The sequence below is a fragment of the Mustela nivalis genome (genome assembly GCF_964662115.1).
Source record: "Mustela nivalis genome assembly, chromosome: 1".
Classification (NCBI taxonomy): Eukaryota; Metazoa; Chordata; class Mammalia; order Carnivora; family Mustelidae; genus Mustela; species Mustela nivalis.
Genome location: NC_139020.1, coordinates 159,202,278 through 159,223,452, shown reverse-complemented (window position 1 = coordinate 159,223,452; position 21,175 = coordinate 159,202,278). Strand labels below are relative to the sequence as shown.

The window sequence follows — 21,175 nt, the reverse complement described above, 5'->3', positions numbered from 1 at the left end:
ACCTTACACCTGTAACAATGGCTAAAATCAATAACCCAAGAAACAACAGGTGTTGGAGAGGATGTGGAGAAAAAGAAATACTTGTGCTTTGTTGGTGGGAATACCAAATGGTGCAGTCACTGTGGAAAACAGTATGGAGGTTGCGACCCAGTAATCGCACTATTGGGTATTTACCCAAAGAATACAAGAACACTAATCCAAATGGATACATATACTCTTATGTTTATAGCAGCATTATTTACAATAGTCAAGATACAGAAGCAGCTCAAGTGTTCATCAATGATGGATGCCATATTTATCTATCAATTGATCAATTGATTGATAGGTAATGGAATATTACTTAGCCATAAAAAGAATGAAATCTTGCCATTTGCAATGACGTGGCTGGAGCTAAAGAGTATTACACTAAGTGAAATAAGTCAGTCAGAGAAAGACAAATATCACATGATTTCACTCATGTATGGAATTTAAGTAAAGGGGAGAGAGAGAGAGGCAAAGAAATCCTTAACTTTAGAGAACAAACTGATGGTTACCAGAAGGGAAATGAGTTGGTGGATGGATGAAATAGGTGTTGGGGATTCTGTTTCTCTTCCTTGATTCCTGAAGTTCCAACTTTCTCTGAATCATTTGCCTTTGATCTGAGGAATTTTCTTTAACTTTCTGTTGGCAGGTCTGTTGGCCATAAATCTCTTAGTTCTTCTCCATCAGAGAATATTTTATCTTAATTTTGCCCTCATTCCTGAAGGGTATTTTTGCTTCTTACACAATTCCAGATAATTATTTTTTTTCAGAGCTTAAAAGCTTTGTTTCATTGCCTTATGACCTAGCTTGAGAAATTCACACTCATTTTAATACTTTCCCTTCATATGTTATCTGTTGTTCTTCTCTGGCTTCTTCAAGATCTTCTCCTTATCTTTAGTTTTTAGAAGTTTGGTTATGATGTGTATGGGTGTGGGTTTTTCCAAGTTTATCCTGTTTTATTTTTATTTATTATTATTATTATTATTTTTAAGATTTTATTTATTTATTTGACAGATAGAGATCACAAGTAGGCAGAGAGGCAGGCAGAGAGGGGGGGGGAAGCAGGATCCCCGCTGAGCAGAGAGCCTGATGTGGGGCTCGATCCCAGGACTCTGAGATCATGACCTGAGCTGAAGGCAGAGGCTTAACCCACTGAGCCACCCAGACACCCTATCCTGTTTTTAGTTCGCTGAGTTTCTTTATTTAAATTTAAATTTAATTAATTAACATATAGTGTATTATTAGTTTCAGAGGTAGAGTTTAGTGATTCATCAGTTTTATATAATACTCAGCGCTCATTATATCACGTGCCCTCCTTAATGTCCATCACCCATTTACCCCATTCCCCTGCCCTGCCTCCAGCAACCTCAATTTGTTTCCTATGATTAAGAGTCTCTTATGGTTTGTCTCCCTTACTGATTTCATCTTGTTTTATTTTCCCTCCCTTCCCTTATGATCCTCTGTTTTGTTTCTTAAATTCCACATGAATGAAATCATATGATAGATCTCATTCTGAAATAGGACAATCAGAAAGATTGACTTATTTCAGTTTGCTGAGTTTCTTGACTCTATAAGTGCATTTCATAGTCAAATTTGGCAATTTTTCATTATTCCTTAAATATCTTTTCTTCACCGATATTTCTTCTTTCCTTCTGGGATCATGACATGAGTATTAGACCTCTTAGCATTGCCTCATAGGTCCCCAAAGCTCTGTTCAGTTTTTTTCCCCAACTTTTTCTCTTTGTTTTTCTGAATGGATAATTTTATCTGTCTTCAAATTGAGTCCATTCAGTAATCTGTTATTTTGTTTTTCTGTTCTAAAATTTCCATTTGGTTCTTCTTCTTCTTTTTTTAATTACTTCTGCTTCTCTACTGAGACTTTCTATCTTTACATACCTTTCAAAAGTAGTCGCTTCTTGGAGCACCATTTTAAAGATTATTTTTTTAATTTTATTTATTTGACAGAGAGACATCACAAGTAGGCAGAGAAGCAGGCAGACAGAGAGAGAGGAGGAAGCAGGCTCCCTGCTGAGCAGAGAGCCCGATGCGGGACTCGATCCCAGGACCCTGAGATCATGACCTGAGCTGAAGGCAGCGGCTTAACCCACTGAGCCACCCAGGCACCCTGGAGCACCATTTTAATAACTGCTTTAAAGCATCTGCCTAGTTATTTCAAAATTTGTGACATCTCGGAGTTGGCATGTTGTCTTGTCTTCTCCCTTGTGAGATGTTGATATTTTCTTGGTTCTTGGTATGTCAAGTAATTTTGAATTATATATAAGCATTGTTAATATTATGATTCTGGGTCTTGTTTAAATCCTATGGAAAATATTGATTTTTTTTTTAAGCAGAAAACTGACCCAGTGAGGTACAACACCAGTTCCCACCTACCTTTTGTGGGCTGTGCTCCTGATGTCAGCTTAGGGTTCAAAGCCCTCACAGTGTCACTGGGCTGTGTGTGTGTGTGTGTGTGTGTGTGTGTGTGTGTGTGTGTGTTATGCAGTGGCCAGGCAGGAACTGGGCAGTGATTACTATTCAATTCTCAAAGACTTTAGTATACCATTTAGGACTAAACCATCCATGTGCAGGTGAGGTATGAGCCCAGGAACTCATAACCAACTTTATGGGATTGATTTTGTTGTTGTTGTTGTCAAATGATCCTTTATTGAAATATTTTCCTCTGCAGTTCTAACTAACCAGCATTCCACTGCACCACTGTTGATGTCATCTATGAGGCCATGAAGGTGGCGGCCATCAACATTGCAGCCCACAGAGTGGGCAGTCCCCAGGATCTCTTTAGTGGTTCCAGAGATGGAACTTGGCTAACGCTAAGTGGCTTTAGTGGCTAAAGCTTGGTGCTGCATCTGTCAAGCAAGGTCGACAATCTCATCAAAAGTGATATTTCCACTGTGCTTCATGTTTTTCTGCTTCTTTCTGTCTCTTGGCAGTTCCTTAAGGGCTTTGACAATCAGGGTAGAGGCAGAAGGTACCACTTCATTCTGAGTCTCTCTGTTCCGAATGATCAGTTTCACTGTAATCCTTAGACCCTTCCAATGACGGTTTGCCTTGCTAATGCCATCACCAACATTTTTGGGGGACAGACCCAGGTGGCTGATGTGGCATGGACTGCCCCACCCATCCACCTCAGGTATATGACTTTGACATCCGTGGGGTTGAACTTAGGGGACATGGTGGAGGTGGCTGGTGTCAGATGAACCTGGATTTGGGGCAAATGAAGACCGTTGCACCTTCACTTCCTCCAAGTCAGAAGCCAAAAGCTATGGGATCATTTTCTTGAGCTTGTCCCTACCTTCAATCTTCCTGACACCTTTTACCCCCCCGTAGGAATTCCCTTGTTCCCCTTCTTGGTCTTCTGGCTAAAAAGCTGGGGCTTTAGATTCCCCATGGTGCTGCCCACTTTCCTTGAATTTGTTTGCTTCCAAGTCTAAGGGCCAGTAACTTGAGAGAGAAAGGCAATGGGGTCTTTCCTCCCATTCTTAGGACCAAAGGTCCCCTGGTCAAGAGAAAGGGGTGCCAGCCCAGTCTCTGCTGTTGTCAGTCATCACCTGGCGTTGCCTGAGGACTGGGGTGGGAGAGAATGGAAAAAGAAGAAGACAATATCCCCCACTTCCTCTGACCCATGTGGTCCTCTTTCTTGTTCCTTGAAACAGAAGTAGAGGGCTTCCCTTAGAGCTCTTTCTGTCCACCCTTGGTGCAAAGTTCTGGGTTTCAGGTCGCCTTTGAGTATCAACCAATAGGTACCAAGGGAAACAAATGTGGGAACTTATCATTGATTTGCTGGTACTGCATGTTCTGGTTTTTTCTTCCCCAATCTGCCTATGACCATTTAGTTTCAGAGCTCTCAGGTAACTGCTCCATGCATTCTGCCCAGGGGCATTGCTTGCATTCAAAATGGGAATGCAGACTCCATCTTGACTGGAACCCAGCTTACAGTCTCTAGTGGGAATCGGGGAGATGGCCCTAGCTTTTGGTCCAAAGAGATGTTGGGAGCTACCTTAGCAAAAAAATAAAGAACAGAGTTCCTATGACACATACATGCAATGGACACTACCCAGCTGTAACACTGAGCAAGGATGACCTCTGTTACCTGATTCGGAATGACCCCTGGGAGATGTTGTTTAGTGAAAAAATAAAAATGCATGGTTTTAAAGAATCGCCTCAAGTGAAGTAACTCTAAGTGAAGTTAGGCAATATATTGACCAGGTAAATAAAAATAACATTGCCAGTGAGGGGCAATGGACTTGAATTGTCTCTAGATGTCATGTGCTGAGAAGGACATAGCAGGGATGTAATATTCTAGCCTGAAATGCATAACCCAGGTTTAATTACAAGGGATCTTCAACTGGATCTCAGAAGAGGAATATTTTATTTAAAAGGAGGAAAGACTGTATTATTTTAAAATGTCAGTGTTATAAAAGGCAAAAAGATGTATGTAGAAATATTTCAGAGTTAAGCAAACTGAAGAGACATATCAAGAAAATGCTATACCTGATGGTAGATGGGTATGGAAAGGAAAAAAATGGTGTGAGGGACATTATTAAGTCAGTTGACAAAATTAGAATACTAAGAGTAGAATATATTAAAGTATGAATCAATGTTAAAATTCCTAAAATTGTTAGTTACACTATGGTTATGTAAGAGAATATTCTTTTTATTCTGCACACTCCAATATCTAGGGGTAAGGACTGTGATACATACAACTTCTCAAATATGAATAGAACAAAATTCTGTATCTGTCTGCAGATACAGAAAATTCTGTATCTGTCTGCTGTGACTAAGCAAATGCTAAATAAAGCAAAAGGGGCAACATGTTAGCAATAGGTGAATCTGTGTATTGATTATGCTGTATTGATTATGTTTTTGTTTTGCCACTTTTCTGTAAGCTTGAAACTAATTCTGAGTCATTTTAAAAAGAACACAGTTCCCTAAATCCTATTCTGTCTTGGCCATTGTGATGTCAATGCTGCCGGCTCCCAGGCCCTTTCTGCTGCCTGCAGTCCCGTGCGATAGTAGACTGGCCCAGTGTTTCCTGGCTTGGAGACTGGAGAGAAAGTCGTATGTCATGCTAATCAATCAATGTCAGTCTTTCCAGTTCGCAAAAACTTCTAAAACATAGATAGATTGGTATGCCAACTCAGCACAGAACACTGAGGCTGCATTCCTATTCTGGGATGCGTTCTAGAAAAAAGAACGCGAAACCAGTGATTACATGGTAAGAAGAAACTTGTGCAAGATGAAAACAGTGAACAGTCGGCTAAAACCACCAGAAGCCGAATCTGTTCAGAGGCAGCATTTTAGTTAGAAGTAATAAAGCGTCTTTGTTTGAAGGTGGGTGGTTAGGATGCCACCATCGGTGGCATCAGTGACAGATCCGCTGTCAGCCACATCCTCTCGGTGATGTTTGTTCCAGAACATGCTGATCACATCCTCCTGCTACTCTTTGCCTGAGGATTTTCTCTCAGCTCAAGGGGGGCAAGTTGGGAGTCAATCTGAGGATAAGTACCTCAGATTCCCCACCACAGGGAACAACCCGGAGGCTGATCCACACTGTCTCTTGAGTTTTCCAACAAGATTGAATGCCAGTGGCCCATGGCAGTAATCCGCCAGTTAATTCTTCCTCATGGCCTCTTTCCTTTCCTGTCTCACTCGCGTCTCCTCTCTTAATGCCTCCCAGAACTATGTAAACTCAAATCCTGTCTCACTGTTTATCTTTGGAGGAGCTCAGCCTAAAGCAGATGGTTACTTTTATTTATTGGAAACTTAATTGGAAAATGAGGCCAATCAGTGTGGAGGGAAAAGCTGGTGTGGAAGAGCGAACTAATGTCCCTTAGCAGTCAGGACAGGAGCGATGCAGTAAGGCTGCAGGATTTTGGGATGATATGTTAGCCTGTCACTGTCTAGTGACAGGAGGTCCTATCTGTTGGAGGATACTACTTCCTGATCCCCTGCACATGAATTGACCCCCACTCCATTGCTCTGGTGTCTAGAGAACAGTGCTGGATGACCGGAGTGCCAGAACAAGGTGAAACTGATGGCTGTTGCGCCATCTTGGCCTGTATCATGGAAGGTCTCTGGGAAGAACACAGATGGAAGTGAGAAAAGAGTAAGGCAGACTTGGGATGAGAAGCAGTAGAAGAAGACACTTGTATGACTCCCTCAAAAAGAGTTTGAGAACCCATCATTTTGGCTTCTTTGCCTTGGTGGCCAGCAAGCTGAGCTAAATTCTGGAAATTTCCCTTAGCTTAGGTTTTCTGATAAAACTATCCTCTCCACTTAATACGAGGCATGTTTTTAGTTTCATTGCTCCTATGCTTATTCTTTAAATGGTCTCCATTCTTTTTGTAAGTACAAACGGTAGATACGACATATAAAAAACAAAAGTAGCAAGTCTCCTTCAGGATATTACAATTTTAGTACAGTTTCTCCAGGGAAGATTGAAATAACGATGGTAAAACAGACAAATTCAATTATACTATATTTCTTTCTGTGGCTGATAGTCCTAAGATAAAACAGAAGTTGATCGTGTAGTTGCCACCAAATCTTTTTGTTCCTTTCTCAACTTTTTATTTTGAGAAACTGGAAGTAGTGGAAAGTGGAGTACAGAGAATACCAGCAGACTTTCCATCTGGATTTAATAATAGTTAACATGTCTCCATATTTTTACTGCTTCCCTCATGTGTACACATGAACACACATTTTCTTTTTCTGAAACATTTAAAAATTAGTAGCAGACATGACACTTCACCCCTAAATACTCACCATGCTTCTTCTAAGAATAAAAATATTTCTTTACATAATTACAATACCGTTATCAGACCTAAGAAAAAAACATTAATTCCATCATATTAAATAATATCCTGTCCATGTTCTGATTTCTGCACTTGTCCCCAAACTGTCCTTATATGACTACTCTTTTCAATCAGAATGCAATAAACACTCACACTTTATATTTGGTTTTTATGTCTTTCTGATTGCTTTTCATTTAGGATGGCACTGTTTTTGTTTGTTTGTTTTTTAAATTTCCCATGACACTAAATAACTTTTTTGGGTTTGGACCAGTTTTCTTGTTTGAATGTCCACATTCTGAATCTGTCTGTTCCCGCAGAGGGTCATTTAGCTGTTCCTCTCCTTGTATTCCCTATAAACTGGAAGTCTGGAGGCTTGATTAGACACAAGTTAATAAATTTGGTGATGGGAGGTAGGCAAGACCTTCCTACTGTATTACCCAGAAAGAATACACAGTCGATCCTTGAACAACATGGGTTTGAATCACATGAGTCTGCTTATATACAGATTTGTTTCGATAAATAGTACTATAAGTATATTTTCTCCTTCTCATTATTTTAACCATATTTTATTTTCTCTAGCTTACTTTAATATAACTATTTTAGTATATAATGCATATAACATACAAAATATGTGTTAATTGACTGTGTTATCAGTAAGGCTTCTGGTCAAGAGGAGGTTATTAGATAAGTTTTGGGAGAGTCCAAACTTATACATGGGTTTTTGACTGCATGGGGGTGGGGGTCGGCACCTCCCACTCCTGCATTGTTCAAGGGTCAACTGTATCATACAATTATCCTATTTTTAATGATGATTATTTGGTTACAATGGTGACCGTCCAATATCACTGTTGAGGAAGTCTGTATTTTTCCTCATAGTTAGTATCAGTATTGTGGTTAATATTGGGCAGTACTTCGGTGCTATGTCCGGATCCTGTTCTTCATAACCTTTCAGTCAATGCTTTTTATATCCACTGATGATTTGCCTGAACCAATTACTATATTAGGGGTTGCAAAATGACAAGTCCATGTATCCTTCGATCGTTCCTTTTACATTTATTATATATTCAATCAATTACAGTCAGTAATGACTTTGGATGTTTAGATTATTCCAAATTTGGCCACTGACTACCCTTTTAGGCTGGCTTCTCTGTCTTTTGATATGACTCCCTTAAGCGTTTTCTGGTATGCTTTCTGGCAGTACAAGATCACAGTTTTTGTGCTCCAAACCTGGAATCAGCTCTTTCTCTATGGAGCACAGCTACCGTCTAAGCCTCTGGCTGAAAACGTTATTCCACTAACGTAGCAACTTCCAGTTTTGCTCTCACTTTCCTCCTTCAGGGCTGGGACCACATACATTCGTTCTCCAGGGCTTAACATAGGTTTATTACCCAGAAGTCACTCAACAAAGCTTTGTTGAATGAATGAAGAGCGGACATCAGCCAGCGTAGTGGTTCTCAATTCCGACTGCATATTAGAAGAATCTGAAGAGCTTTGAGAACATGTGGATGCCCAGGTCACATACCCAAATATTCCCATTTAATTTGTTTGGCACGGAGAGACAATATAGCCACCTGGTTAAAAAAATGCAGACTTCGGGGCCAGATGATCTGGATTTTGGACTCCAGATTCGACATTTACCCTCTGTGTGACCTCTTTCGGTGGCTTCTGTTTCTGCTGTGAGGATCCACCTCACAGGCTCCTGTGAGAATTAAATCAATTAACATATGCAAAGTGCTCAGAATAGCTCCTGGCAGAGTCTACACCAGCTAACTGTTAGCTGTCCATTTTTTTTTTTTTTTTTTTTTTTTTAGATTTTATCTATTTGACAGAGAGAGAGGCAGTGAGAAAGGGAACACGAGCAGGGGGAGAGGGAGAGAGAGAGGGTAAGCAGGGGAGCAGGGGAGCAGGACCTGAGCCTAAGGCAGATGCCCGATGACTGAGCCACCCAGGCACTCCTTAGCTGTCCATTGGAGTCTACATTTGTTAGCGAGGTGATTAATTTTTTGAAGTGCTTCCCAATGTGTTTTCTCTTTTTGATAACTCCGGGTTGTCCTTGGCAGCCTTTCTACCTTTAGGACTGGGCCCTGAGAGGCTGAATGAGAGAAGACAGAGGGGTGGTTTGAGAGGAAATCTTGCTGGAGCGAGGGGAGGCAGAGAGCTCTCAGGTCCTGGGTGGAGGAAGGACAGATTCCTAGAATTATCCAAGGAAGATGGTGAAAATGTGTCAGATGGGCTAAGGGGGACTGGAAGCAGAAGGGACTTAGGGCTGGACTCTGGGGGAACCTCTCTGCCAGAGCCTCGCCCACTAGGGTAGCCAGACAGAGCTGAAATGGAGAAAACCACGGGCTCCCTCAACTTGCTCACGGAGGTCCCGTGTCACCTTGGAAGGAATGGGAGAGTAGCTACAGATTGCAAATATGGGTGCCAACCGGCTAGGGCGGGGGTAGGAGGTGAGGAGATCCTCCACCAGAGATTTAGGGGGAAACATGCTAAAACCAGAGGCTGGAGGAAAGCTGAGTCTCAAAGAGCCAGTAGCTGGAAAGAGCTGAAGTGGGGGCTTTGCCAGCGGGAAGGCAACTGGGCCCTCTGGTAGCAGCCCCTCCTCGTGGGATAGCCGAGTAATCCTGGGGGCTCACTGGAGCTAGAGAACATGGGAGTGGGTCTTCAGTATTCAGTTCATTACAGCTGTTACCGAGATGTCTGCTCCCCAGGGTCCCCTGGTCCCTTGAAAGGCAAGATTTCTGTGTGTCCAATATTGACACTGGGGTCTTTTGCAAGATCCTACAGCCACTAGGTTGTCCTCTCCTCCTAGAGGCTTTTATGAGCAGCAAATAGTTTCCTGCCTCTAGGGGTCACCTGCCACCACTGTCTCTCTCTCTCGGTCTCCAGAAACCTACATTTCTGTCCCTAGATGAGCCATTTCTGCCTCTTCCAAGCAAAGAACTCGCCCCCCTGCACTTTTCCTGTGGGCAATTCAGCTAATTCTCCTCATAAGTGCCAAACACAAAAGCCAAATTACTTTGGGGGGAAAAGAAAGAAGAGCTCCTTTCCCCTTAATACCAGATTTATTGTGATATAATATACATGCCATAAAATTAATCTTTTAAAAAATGTATAATTCAGTGTGTTTTAGTATATTCACAGAGCTGTGCAACTGTCACCACATCTAATTTCAAAACATTTCTCCTTAAAAAGCAGCCCTGTACCTTGTACCCATTAGCAGTCATTTCTTGTTCCTGAGTCCCCCTGACAACCACAAGTCTACTTTCTATCTCTATGCATTTGCCTTTTCTGCACATTTCATATAAATGGAATCATACAAGGTCTTTTGCGGCAGCCTTCTTTTACTTCATATAATGTTTCCAAGCTTCAGTTATGTGGTAGTTTGTGTTAGTATGCTGTTCCTTTTTATTGCCAAATAATATTTCACTGTATGAATGCACCACATTTCCTTTGTACATTCATTAGTTGATAGCGATTTGGGTTCTACTTTCAGGCTGTTAAAAATACTGCTGTTGTGAACATTTGTGTATGGGTGTTTGTGTGGATGTCTATCTTTAATTCTCTTGGGTCTATACCTAGGAGTGGAATTGCTGGGTCCTAGGACAACTCTGTGTTTAACCTTCTGAGGAACTGCGGGAGTTTTCTAAAGCAGCTGCCCTATTTTACATTTTCATCAGCAGTGCAGGAGGGCTCCAGTTTCTCCAATCCTTGTCAATATTTGTTATTGATTTTCTTTGTCATAGACATCCCAGTGGTGGTGAAGTGTTAACCTCATTATGGTTTTGATTTGCATTTCCCCGATGGCTCATGAGGCTGAGCACGGGCCATTTGTTTATATTCGTTGGAGAAATGTCTGTTCAGGTCCTTTGTCAATTAAAAAAAAAAGGGTTCTTTTTCTTTTTATGATTGAATTGTAAGAGTTCTTAATATATTCTAGATACAAATCTTCTTATCAGATATGCGGTTTGCAAATATTTTCTCTTTTCCTGTGGGTTGTCTTTTCATTTCCTTGGTGGTGCCCTTTGAAGCACAAAAGTTTTTAATTTCCATGCACAATTTCCTCACTTTCTCTTTTTTGTTTGTGCTCAGACGTACCTAAGAAACCATGGCCTCATTTGGGATCACAAAGATTTATGTGCGAGTTTTCTCCTAAGAGTTTCACAGTTTTAGCTCTTATGTTTGGGTTGTGGATCTACTTTGAGTTCATTTTTGTCCATGGGTGAGGTAGGAGTCCAAATTCATTCACTTGCATGTGGACATCCAATTATTCCTGCACCATTTGTTGAAAAGGGATCCTTTCTTCATTGAGTTGTCTTGGCACCCTCGTACCGCCCTGGAACGTCAAGTGTATTCCACTGATCTGTATGTCTGCTATTGTGCTGGTTCCACACAGTCTTGATTATTATAGCTTTGAAGGGAGTTTTGAAATTAGGAAGCATGAGTCTTCTAATTTTGTTCAAGACTTTTGTATAGTCTCTGTCTCTTGCATTTCCATATAAATTTTAGGATCGGTTTGTTAATTTTTCTGTGCAATCTTTTGGATTTTGTTTAGGTTTTAATTTCTTTTCATGATGTTCTGCACTTTTCAGTGAACAAGTCCTGCACTTTTTAGGTCACTTAGATTACTATGCATTTTATTCTTTTTGATACTATTATAAATGGCACTGTTTTCTTAATTCCATTTTCAGATTGTTCATTGTGAGGGTATAGAAAATACAATTTTTTTTTTTGTATATTGGTCTTGCATCCTGCAACCTTGTTGAATTCATTAGCTCTAAAAGTTTTTTTTGTGTTTGGATTCTTTGGGATTTTTCTAAATAAAAGATCATGTTGTATACAATTATTTATTCTTTTCTGATCTCAGTGCGTTTTGTTTGTTTTTCTTTCCCAATTGCCTTCATTGGAACCTCTAGTATAATGTTGAATATAAGTGGCAAAAATAAAATTCTTGTCCTGTTCCCGATTTTAGGGAGGAAGCTTTCAGTCCTTGACCACTAAGTATGATGTTAGCTGGGTTGGCCCTTATCAGGTTGTGGAAATTCCATTCCATTTCTAATTTGCTAGGTGTTACTGTCATGGAAGGGTATTGGATTCTGACAGATCTTTTTCTGCATGTATTGAAATGATTGACCTCTTTTTTGCCCTTTACTCTACAAATACGATGTCTTGAATTGGTTAACTTTCACATGGTGAACCAACTTTTCATTCATGGGATAATCCTGCTTGGCATGATGTATAATTTTTTTTGTATGTTGCTGGATTCAGTTTGCTTGTATTTTGTTGAGGATTTTTGCATCCTTATTCTTAAGGGTATTGGCCTATAGTTGCTTTGCAATGTCTTTGTCTAGTTTTGGTATCAGGATGAATTGGAAAATGCTCTCTCTTCTCTATTTTGTAAGTTTGTGAAGGACTGGGGTTAATGAGCTCTGATGTTTATGAAACATAATGCTGGTTTCCTCACTCTGTTGGAGGTGGAGAAAGAGGTTTTGTAGTTGCTTTTGTGTTTGTTTCTGTCCCCTGACCCCATTCTGCGCTGGTGAGTTCCAGGACTCTGTCAAGAACTGTGCAGAGAATGAGATTTTACAGGGTTGCTTGTTACAGTTTTGTGGACACCGAGAGATGATGTGAACCCCCAAGGTCTGAGATGAAGGGCAATGTCATTCACAGAGAGAGTAGTAGCCAATGCATCAGCATTCTTTATTTGAGACCCAGTTCCCACAGAACAGCATGAAGAGTGACAGGTGATACCTGTGTAGTCAATGGGCTGCATTATAGGAGAGGAACCCTGAGCTTAGGGACCCTAAATCATTTTTTTTTTAAAAGATTTATTTATTTATTTAGGGGGGCAGAGGGACAGAGAGAGGGACATAGCAGACTCGCCACTGAGCATGGACCCTGATGTGGGGCTTGATCCCACGGCCCTGAGATCATGACCTAAGCCAAAATCAGGAGTCAGGTGCCTAACTGACAGAGCCACCCCAGGACCCTGAATCTTTTATAATGGCCAGTAAGTATACCTGCCTTTTGCTGCAGAGGGAGACACTGTTTCTGTTTTCTGGGCTGTATGCTATAAAAACATGCTTAAAAAGATAGTCCAGGACAAAGACAGTCAGTGCTTCTGCTCACAAGACATGCCTGAGACTCATGGAGAATCAGCTCCCAGCAGACGTCCTAGATAATATTTTCCTTCATATCCCTCCCCCCAAACCCCAGTACTCCTGCATTATATGTACTATTATTTATACATTTTAAGTTTAGTTTTTGATTTATCAGTTCTACATGCACATGATGTAAAAGAGTCAAACAGCTTTACAAGGTGTATTCCTTAAAAACAGTCATCTCCTCCCCTCCCCCACATTTACTGCTCCTCTTTCAACTTGGCTGAGTCTGCTGGCATTGGGTATTGTTTCTGTAAATAATACTTTTTACACTACTGATGCTGCTTGATTTCTCAGATGAAGGTATTGACTCTCGGCGCCCACCATGGAAAATGGAAAATGCGGTTCTACCTTTCTTTCACATCCCCGTGTTTGCCTACTTCCTGGTTTCCTGTTTTTCCCGAATAGTTAAGGTGTGATGTTGGTCAGCGCAGGGTTTAATACTTACATTATTAGACGCTATTATTATAAAAGCTCTTCACAGATGAGCCATGTGCCATACTTCTCCTTTCCTGTGCAGCTTCTTGTTTTCTCCACGCCAATTGCTCGGTTTGGTTCGTTTTCATTGCTCTTCTCCAAATGTCTAAATGTCTGGATCTTCCAAAACCTGAAGATCTCATCCGTTTTCTCTGCTGGCAGTCTTCTCCCGCTAAGCCTTTCGAGCCACCCCATTCTGTGCTGATCTCCCCTCAGATCGTCCCTCAACATCTTCCTGGGAATTTCTTCTTTTCTATCGTGTTTGACCCTGTTCCCTGGATCCAGTGTCAATTCTTTTTTGGTTTATCTGTCCATTTTTGGTGAATCGTATCCTAATAAAAGGGCACAGAGGAGTTACATATTTTGAGACATTTCTTGGCTGAATTTGTGCCCTCCCGCTTAATGAATAATTCAGCAGGTATAGAAGTGTAGGTGGAAAATAATTTCCCCATAGGACCTTTGAAGGCATTTGTTTCATTTTCTTCTGGATTCCAAGGTCTTGGTTCAGAATTGGAAGCCGTTCTGATTCTTGACATTTTGTATGAAACCTATTCCCCTCTCTCTCTGGAAGTTTTTGGGAACTTTTATTTGTCCCTAAGTGCTTTAGTTTGGGTTGGTTTTCATTCACTGTGTGTATTTCATGTGGTGTATCCTTGTGAACTGGTGACTTCAGTTCTGGGAAAATTTCTTAATTTATTTTACAGATGATTTATTCCTCCCCATGTTCTCTGCTCTTTTCTACTGGAACTCTTCTTATTCAAACGATGGACACTTTGGACTTGTTTCCTGTCTTACTTTCCATTGAACTGGTTTTCGCTCTGCTTTCTGAGAAGTTCCTCCACTCTATCCTCCAAATTTCCTATTGTATATTTAATTTTGCCTATCATACTTTTAATTTCCAAGAACTCTTTGAAATATGCTTTTCCCGTTCATTGACGGCAGTGTTTTCTCTTATGTCTCTGAGGACACTTCTGTTATAATTTCCGTTTCCTCCAAGTTGCTCTTTTTTATTTGTTTTGACTTTTTCTCTGATTTACACACTTTCCTCAAATCTCTGAGATCCTCCAGCTGTTTGTTCATCTTTAAGAGTGGGATGTTGTGGAAGCTTTCTCTGTGAGGTTCTCCACGGGGTGATTTGGCTTTCCCTTATCAGGGCTGGCCAAAGACAAGTCTTCCAGTCCCATGCCTGGAGGATATGGTTGTCCACATTCTGGAAGCCAGGAAGGAAGAAAAGTGGGGATCTCAATATTCTGTGTGCAGCTGTTCACTTACTCTGCCTGCTTCAGTACTGAGCACCCGCCTTTTGCTCCTGGCCTCAGCCTTGGTCTCCATTAGGGTGGAGGCAGGGCTCCGCGTCTCTACTGAGAGTAAGGAGGAGAGTCAGGTCTTCCTTTCCTCTGGCAGCATCACCTTCCTTCCCTCCTCCAGAGGTGCCTGTTGTTGCCAGTCCCTGAGGTTGCCCAGGGTTCTGTGCTACAAATCTGGGGGTTTTGTCTGTATGCTTGCTTTTCCTGTGGCCAGTTCAGGATGGAACTTTCTCAGGTCTGGTTAATTACTACTTATTCCTTGGCCCTCCAGCTTCCAGAATTTGGTTGCTGTTGCCCTCCCTCTTCTTTCCTTTGTCCGACTGGGTTTATTCCTTTCACTGTCATTTTAGTGGGGCTTGGGGAGAAAATAGAGGTGTTCAAACTAGTATTTTAACCAAAACCAAACTATTAAATTTATCACATGTTTATGAATCTGTCTTTCTTGACATGTTGGACATACTGCTGGCATCCCAAATGCTTATCAAAAGTTACATTTCAATCACCTTTTTACTGAATTCACTGAGTAGATTATAAAAAGATTAATTTCTTGATTGTGGTTTTCTGACTAAATAAATGGGATGACTAGGTTCGTGTCACACGAGGAGAGAAAATTCAGTGCCTGTTTTTAGATCTGATGCTGAGGTTGCTGGTTCATCACGAGCACGCTATTATACAATTGCTCCATTTTCACAAAACCCCAGTGATGATTCGTTTAGCTTATCCCAGAAAATCCACTGTGTTAGAACCAAATAATTAAAATGGACTTTGAGAGTCATATGGTAAATCCCTTTCCCTCTGGCTGAAAGCATCATTACAGTACCAAGAAAAGAGATTGTTTCTTGGTATGAGTGTAGACAGGTTTGAAAAGCTGGAGGGTATCAATTCTCTAACTTGATATTATACAAGGAAAGATAAGATAAAGATGGAAGACGAAACAGAATTATCTTTTAGGTCCTTAGATGCTAATTGCCACCCATCCCTCTGGATGCCCTGGGGCTACCTTTTGTAATTCTCTGTTTTTCTCTTCTGGTCTGGAGAAAGCCAAAAGCCAGAGGATGGAGAGGAGATTTGTGATCGCAGCTGGAGGAGAGCCCTGGTTGGGTGTGCGGGTCCAGCAGCTGGGATCTCTCTCCTGGCTCCTTGTGTCCTGGCTTGCGCCCAGAGCATGAACCAGGGGAAATCCATCAGATCTCCTTCCTGAGCCAGGTTTCTTGCTACCATGATAGATTCCTTTACACAAGGATGTGATGTTTCATATAAAAGATATTAAAATAGTTTTTAAAAAACCTCTTTGGAAAGTCCTTTGAAGAAAGAGAGGGAAAAGGGAAATGAAAGCTTTTTATTATGGGAATGTTCAAGCGTACACAGAAGTAGTGAAATGATGTGCTGATGCATCCATTAGCCAACTTTAACAATTATTGACATTTTACCAATGCCATAAAATCTGCTCTTGCCCTCCTCACTCCATTGACTTTTTAAAAAAAGTATTTGCTGGAGTAGATGAAAGTGAGTTTCAGACAGCATATTCTTGTCACCCATGAATACTTTTAAATGATCTCTAATTGTTCACATTCTTCTTTTTCCTTTCTCCTTTATACAAACCCACAATGTCACTATTATCATAACCTAACAATGAACAATTCCCTACTATCCTCTAATATTCTAGTCCATGTTAAAATTTTCCAGACTATCTGAAAAATATCTTTTTATGCAAAAATTTGTCCAGATCAAGAGCCAAATAAGTCCCACCCATTGTATTTGGTTCATTTATCTCCTGTCTCTTTTAGTTCTTAATGATAACCTCATTCTTTAACTTCCATATAACAATGTACATTAAAAATGAAGGTGGGCTTATTAAAGACTTGGCCTTGTTGCAATGTCAGCTTTATTTGAATCTGGCACCCTTCCAAAGTTTGAAGTGCTCTCAAGGCATGCTTTTCATGGCTATGTACTGGCCTAGTGCTTCTATTAGCGAGGTTAGAATTGAACAGTTAGTCATTTTAATATAACTGCACTCTGCCTTATTTACTGATGCAACCAATCAAGCTTTGCAGGAAGTTGCTTATTAGCTTTGTGCGTATTTAAAAATGTCCCCGTTACGTTAAAAATGATAAATCCATACTGTATATTGCAAAGATGGTACAATTTGATAGGTGGGAACTAAGTGTGGTAATAAATACATGCATTAGGCATTACTTTAGAAATGCTTTCAAGCAATTTATTTGAAGTGGGAGCAGTGGAGAAGGGAGAAACACGTCCTCTGAGGGCCGGCTCTCTTGGTCAACAAGGACAGCAATAAAACCCAGCACTTCCGGTCGCGATCCACTTCCACGTGTTCTTCAAGCGTCAGCCCTGCAATGAGGATTTGACTTGCTTTTCCCAACTCTGTTCTCGTACTCAGCTAAGAGTTACCGAGTGTCTGCTCTATGGCAGACGCATTATAAACTAGATCTCATTTCACCCGAACAGTAGCCTGTGAAGGTAGTAGCCCTCTTTTGCTGATGTGAAAAGCCAAGTTCAGACCTTGGCTCTGAAGGCCGGGCTTTTGCCAGGGCTCACCCTGCTCTCAGGATTATTCTTTGGTGGCTGTGTCAATTAAGGAGAGAGGTTAAAGTCAATGCCGAGGGAGGTTATCAAGCATTTGCAATGGGATCAATACCTGCTCCGTGGAATCCCCCGCAGACATAGAGCTTCCCATCCACGGCTCCTGCATTGGTGGAATTGGTTCGGAGGGAGAGCAGGGGACTTGGCATAGGTGGGCCCTCTCTCCAGAAGTCCCCATCAGGGTTATAGATCTCCACCACATCAAGGCACTTTCGAACCTGGCCTTTGTCTCGACCTACACAGCCAATTCCACCTACAGAGAACAGTACATGGAAATGAGATGACTGAGAACTTCAATTTCCCTGTGACTCGCACCCCCTTCCACCTACAATTTGTATCACACATTACAGGCCTTTGACTTTTCTGTCTTGCCTGGTGCTCCTTCTCAGGTAATTTCTAAGCAATAGTGATGTCTGTTCTGTGCTCCATAGCCAAGTTGAATATCACCTATTTTTAGAGTGTTCTGTTTGTGCTTATGCATGAAACTGATCTACTGCAGGCTTTATGTTCTACAACATCCAACGCTAGTTCACACCATGAAAAACCCCATTAGGGGTTGTTTCATGTTTGCTTGCCAGGGCAGCTTGACTCTGGACATCTGTCTTTCAGATGATCCTTGCCAGCGATTTCACTGACCTGCCAGTAGGGGGCGTCCTTTCTGTTCCTCATGGATGTAAACCTGTCTCTTCCTCTCCTAAGTTGCGGGGACTTTTCCCCGTTAGGGAAGGGCCATCCTTTGACAAATTTCAGGTCGGGGGTCAAAGAAAGGCTCCAAACCCAAATGCCCGGTGCCTCTTCCATTTTCAGATGATACAGTTCATTGAACAGATACTGGTAGTAAGTGAGAGTGGTGATGGCAGAGGACTTTGGAGGAAGGCTCTTTTATAAAATTTTTATTATTTATTTTTCCCCCCTTTGCTGACGGAGCCCAGCCTGTTTCCTGTGTGGATTCAGGGCGTGAGGCTATCAACTCAGGAAGCTCTTAGCAGCTTTCTCTCTTATCCGACTGGATAAATAATTTAGCCCGTTACCCTGCCAAGTCTGAGCCGCAGCCTTTCGGAGGAGGGGAACACACTGGCCTTGGTTAACTGCACGGCTCTGCGCTTCACGGCCCTCTTCCAGGGTGGCGCTGTGGTAGCTGGAGGTTTCCTAGTCCAGCAAAAAGTGGCATTTCCAGTTTGTGGGGCAAGACGGCTTGGAGAAGAGGACTTCTTCCCAGCAGCTAAACCTGGCCACTTCCCAACAGGTAAGAACGAGATGCTTTAGTTACCTGCTCCCCAAGACCCAGGAGAGATATTGCTAGGCTGGATGATATTACAACCACTTCAGAAGACCTATGAATAAGGGGAAGCGAACAGGTTAAGTGCAAGTCCCTGGGAGCCAGGCTGGGGCACGCGGAGCAACCAGCATCCTGAACATAACTTAGATGTTTCAATGAAGGTCCATTAGAAAAGCTTCCCCAACATCGTGCATACGAAGAATGGGCATTATTCTTTCGGTTTTTGAAATAATTAGAGCGCTTGCCGTTTTTGTTTCTCTGTTACTGAGTGTATTTAATTATAACGTTCAGCCCTTCCTCCGCTCTTGGAAACATGTGCCCTTTCTGTTTGGTTGGCAGACAGCACACACGCTCCCCTTGAGGGTGCCATGGCTGGCGGAGTATTGTCTCAGCTTCTGACCATTAACGCCTGAATGCGTTCTCCTTCTCACTTGGATGTAATCCCACCATCAAGTACACTTAGAGCATCACTCTAACAGCAGACTAATGAGCTTAAACTGAAGGTGAATCCTGATTAGATAAATAATCAAATATAAGCGTGATCTTTATTAATAAGTCAGCAGCAGCACTACAAGAGAACTCTTTTGATGAGAGAAATCTAGGGTAGGATCAGTACATCTTCAGAATTTCAATGAGATACCTCCATATCTTTAATTTATATGCTACCAGAACCTCTCAGCCTGACTTTTCTGTATTCAAAACAGGCCAATGGATAGAAACTGTCTTTGCGAGTCATGCCCAAATGGACCTTGAACGCCAACTCTGCACCTCAGTGTTTTAGTGGTGGTGGGGGAGGGGAGGGAGAAAATGACAGGACAGTGCCTCCCTCCCTCGTTTCTGTTTCTTCAAAGATGAAGACCCGCTCTTCTTGGGTTTGGCTGCTACAGATTCATCCCTTTCTTTCCTCTTCTTTGCAGGCTCACATGCAAAGCCTGTCAGGGAGCTGGCTGAGGGCAGACGTGAGCCTCCGGCCTAGGACTCCCTGTTCTCAGCTCCCTGCCTACAGTGGAGTGGCCCTGGCTCCTGGCTCTTGCCTGCTGAGCTGCCTTCAGGTGGCAGGCTTACTCTGTTCTTCCCTGGGCTGGATCCAAAAGAGGAAGGGGATTGTGTAATTGGTCTGTCAAGCTCTCAAAGTTGCTTGCATTGCCAAAGAAGCTTTTGAAACAAGCTTTAGTAAATGTCTTTGCTGTCGTAGCCTCCCTTGTGACACAGAAAAAGCAGGTAAGCTTTTGGGAACAGACAGATCTTGGTTCATATGCTTGTGTCCATTTCCTAACATGGGTCCCTTTGATCGCTCTAAGCCTCAACTTTCTCATCTGTAAATTAAAGATAATAAGATCACGTTCATAAGTTGTGGCAAAGATTAAGTGATTACATAACTGTAACGGGGTAAAAAGCCATTACTCTGGGAATTTCTTTATTCTCGTGTATTGCTTGTGAACAAAGTGTTTGGCACCTAGCAAGCATTCGGTCATGTTAATTCTTTCTCCTGCATGTTCTAGAGTGTTGGGTAAATAAGCCAGTGTTCACCGAAGTGGCTGAAATCTTACATTTGCTTACTCCGAATTTAACTATTTTCTAGGTTTACAGTTGATGGCCTACTGACTGTATGGTGAAATCTCTCTTAAAATTTTCTTCCAAGGTTGGATAGAGACAATCAAAATGTCAAAGGGCTACCATTTAAATAGGCCAAGTGTTCACCTCAACCATTGGTTGGGGAGGAAAGCTCCCTGACAAGATTTAGAGGAATTCATTTGTTGGTGAACATCTGAGAGAGGTAGACTCTGGCAGGTGATATCCTAAAGGCCAGGCAAGGATTTTGCAATCCCAGGCCTCCAGGAGGGAAGCTGGCCCACAGACTACTTCCTGACTCGCACGTCAAAGGCAATCTATTCACTGCTGATACGATGCCTGTGACCATTTGTTCTCACTGGAGTTGTCTGCTCTCTGAGCTTTTTCTACTCTCATTTTAGAGTTCCCAATGCAGAGCCCAAGACCCTGGAAGACAAAATCTTATACCTTTCTTAGTCTAACCAGGCGTCTCTGGTGTTTTTAGAAAAAAAAGTCGAGGATTGGGTTGAAAGCACACTTATCTGCCATTTACAAAATTCTGGGTGGTGCTGGCCTTGCTTATTTAGTGTGTCTTGGCTCACAGATCGTGGGCTGGTAGTCCTCATTTATGATAAGGCCTTCCTCTTCACCTGCTAACCCTTTACCGTGCTTTGCCAGTTTTTTTTTTTTCTCACCAGGTTAAGAAAACAATCAACTCTCTGCATTTGCTTTGCTCTTCAAAACACTACCATGAAAATCAAATTAAAGAGCTGAAAAGGAAGACCAAGTTCCATTTGTTAAAGCTTCATTTTGCTTGATTTTTGAGGGAAAATCAGCTGTTTGAAAGATCTCACGCTTCCACCAGAATAAGAAATACATTTCCCAGTGGAAATGTGGGTAGCGGGATAAGTAAATTCTGGCACTGAGCCTGTGGGTGCCAAATAAGCTGCAGTTACAAAATTGCTG

The 21,175-nt window shown here is 41.8% G+C and overlaps 2 protein-coding genes and 1 pseudogene across 3 annotated transcripts in view; 1 reads left to right on the top strand and 2 right to left on the bottom strand.

Moving 5' to 3' along the window:
* Nucleotides 1-21,175, bottom strand: part of KBTBD12 (kelch repeat and BTB domain containing 12) — a 76,315-nt gene that overhangs the window by 11,235 nt on the left and 43,905 nt on the right. The window contains exon 6 of the mRNA XM_082746921.1: nt 17,435-17,632. Within this exon, the coding sequence (XP_082603047.1) occupies nt 17,435-17,632 (198 nt within the window). The remainder of the gene's footprint in view (nt 1-17,434; nt 17,633-21,175) is intronic.
* Nucleotides 2,643-3,211, bottom strand: LOC309842345 (large ribosomal subunit protein uL11 pseudogene; annotated as a pseudogene). Its single transcript has one exon. The product of its transcript is annotated as a large ribosomal subunit protein uL11 pseudogene (transcript).
* Nucleotides 18,605-21,175, top strand: part of MGLL (monoglyceride lipase) — a 225,459-nt gene continuing 222,888 nt past the window's right edge. The window contains exon 1 of the mRNA XM_082747138.1: nt 18,605-18,625. The gene's annotated coding sequence lies outside the window, so the exon portion shown is untranslated. The remainder of the gene's footprint in view (nt 18,626-21,175) is intronic.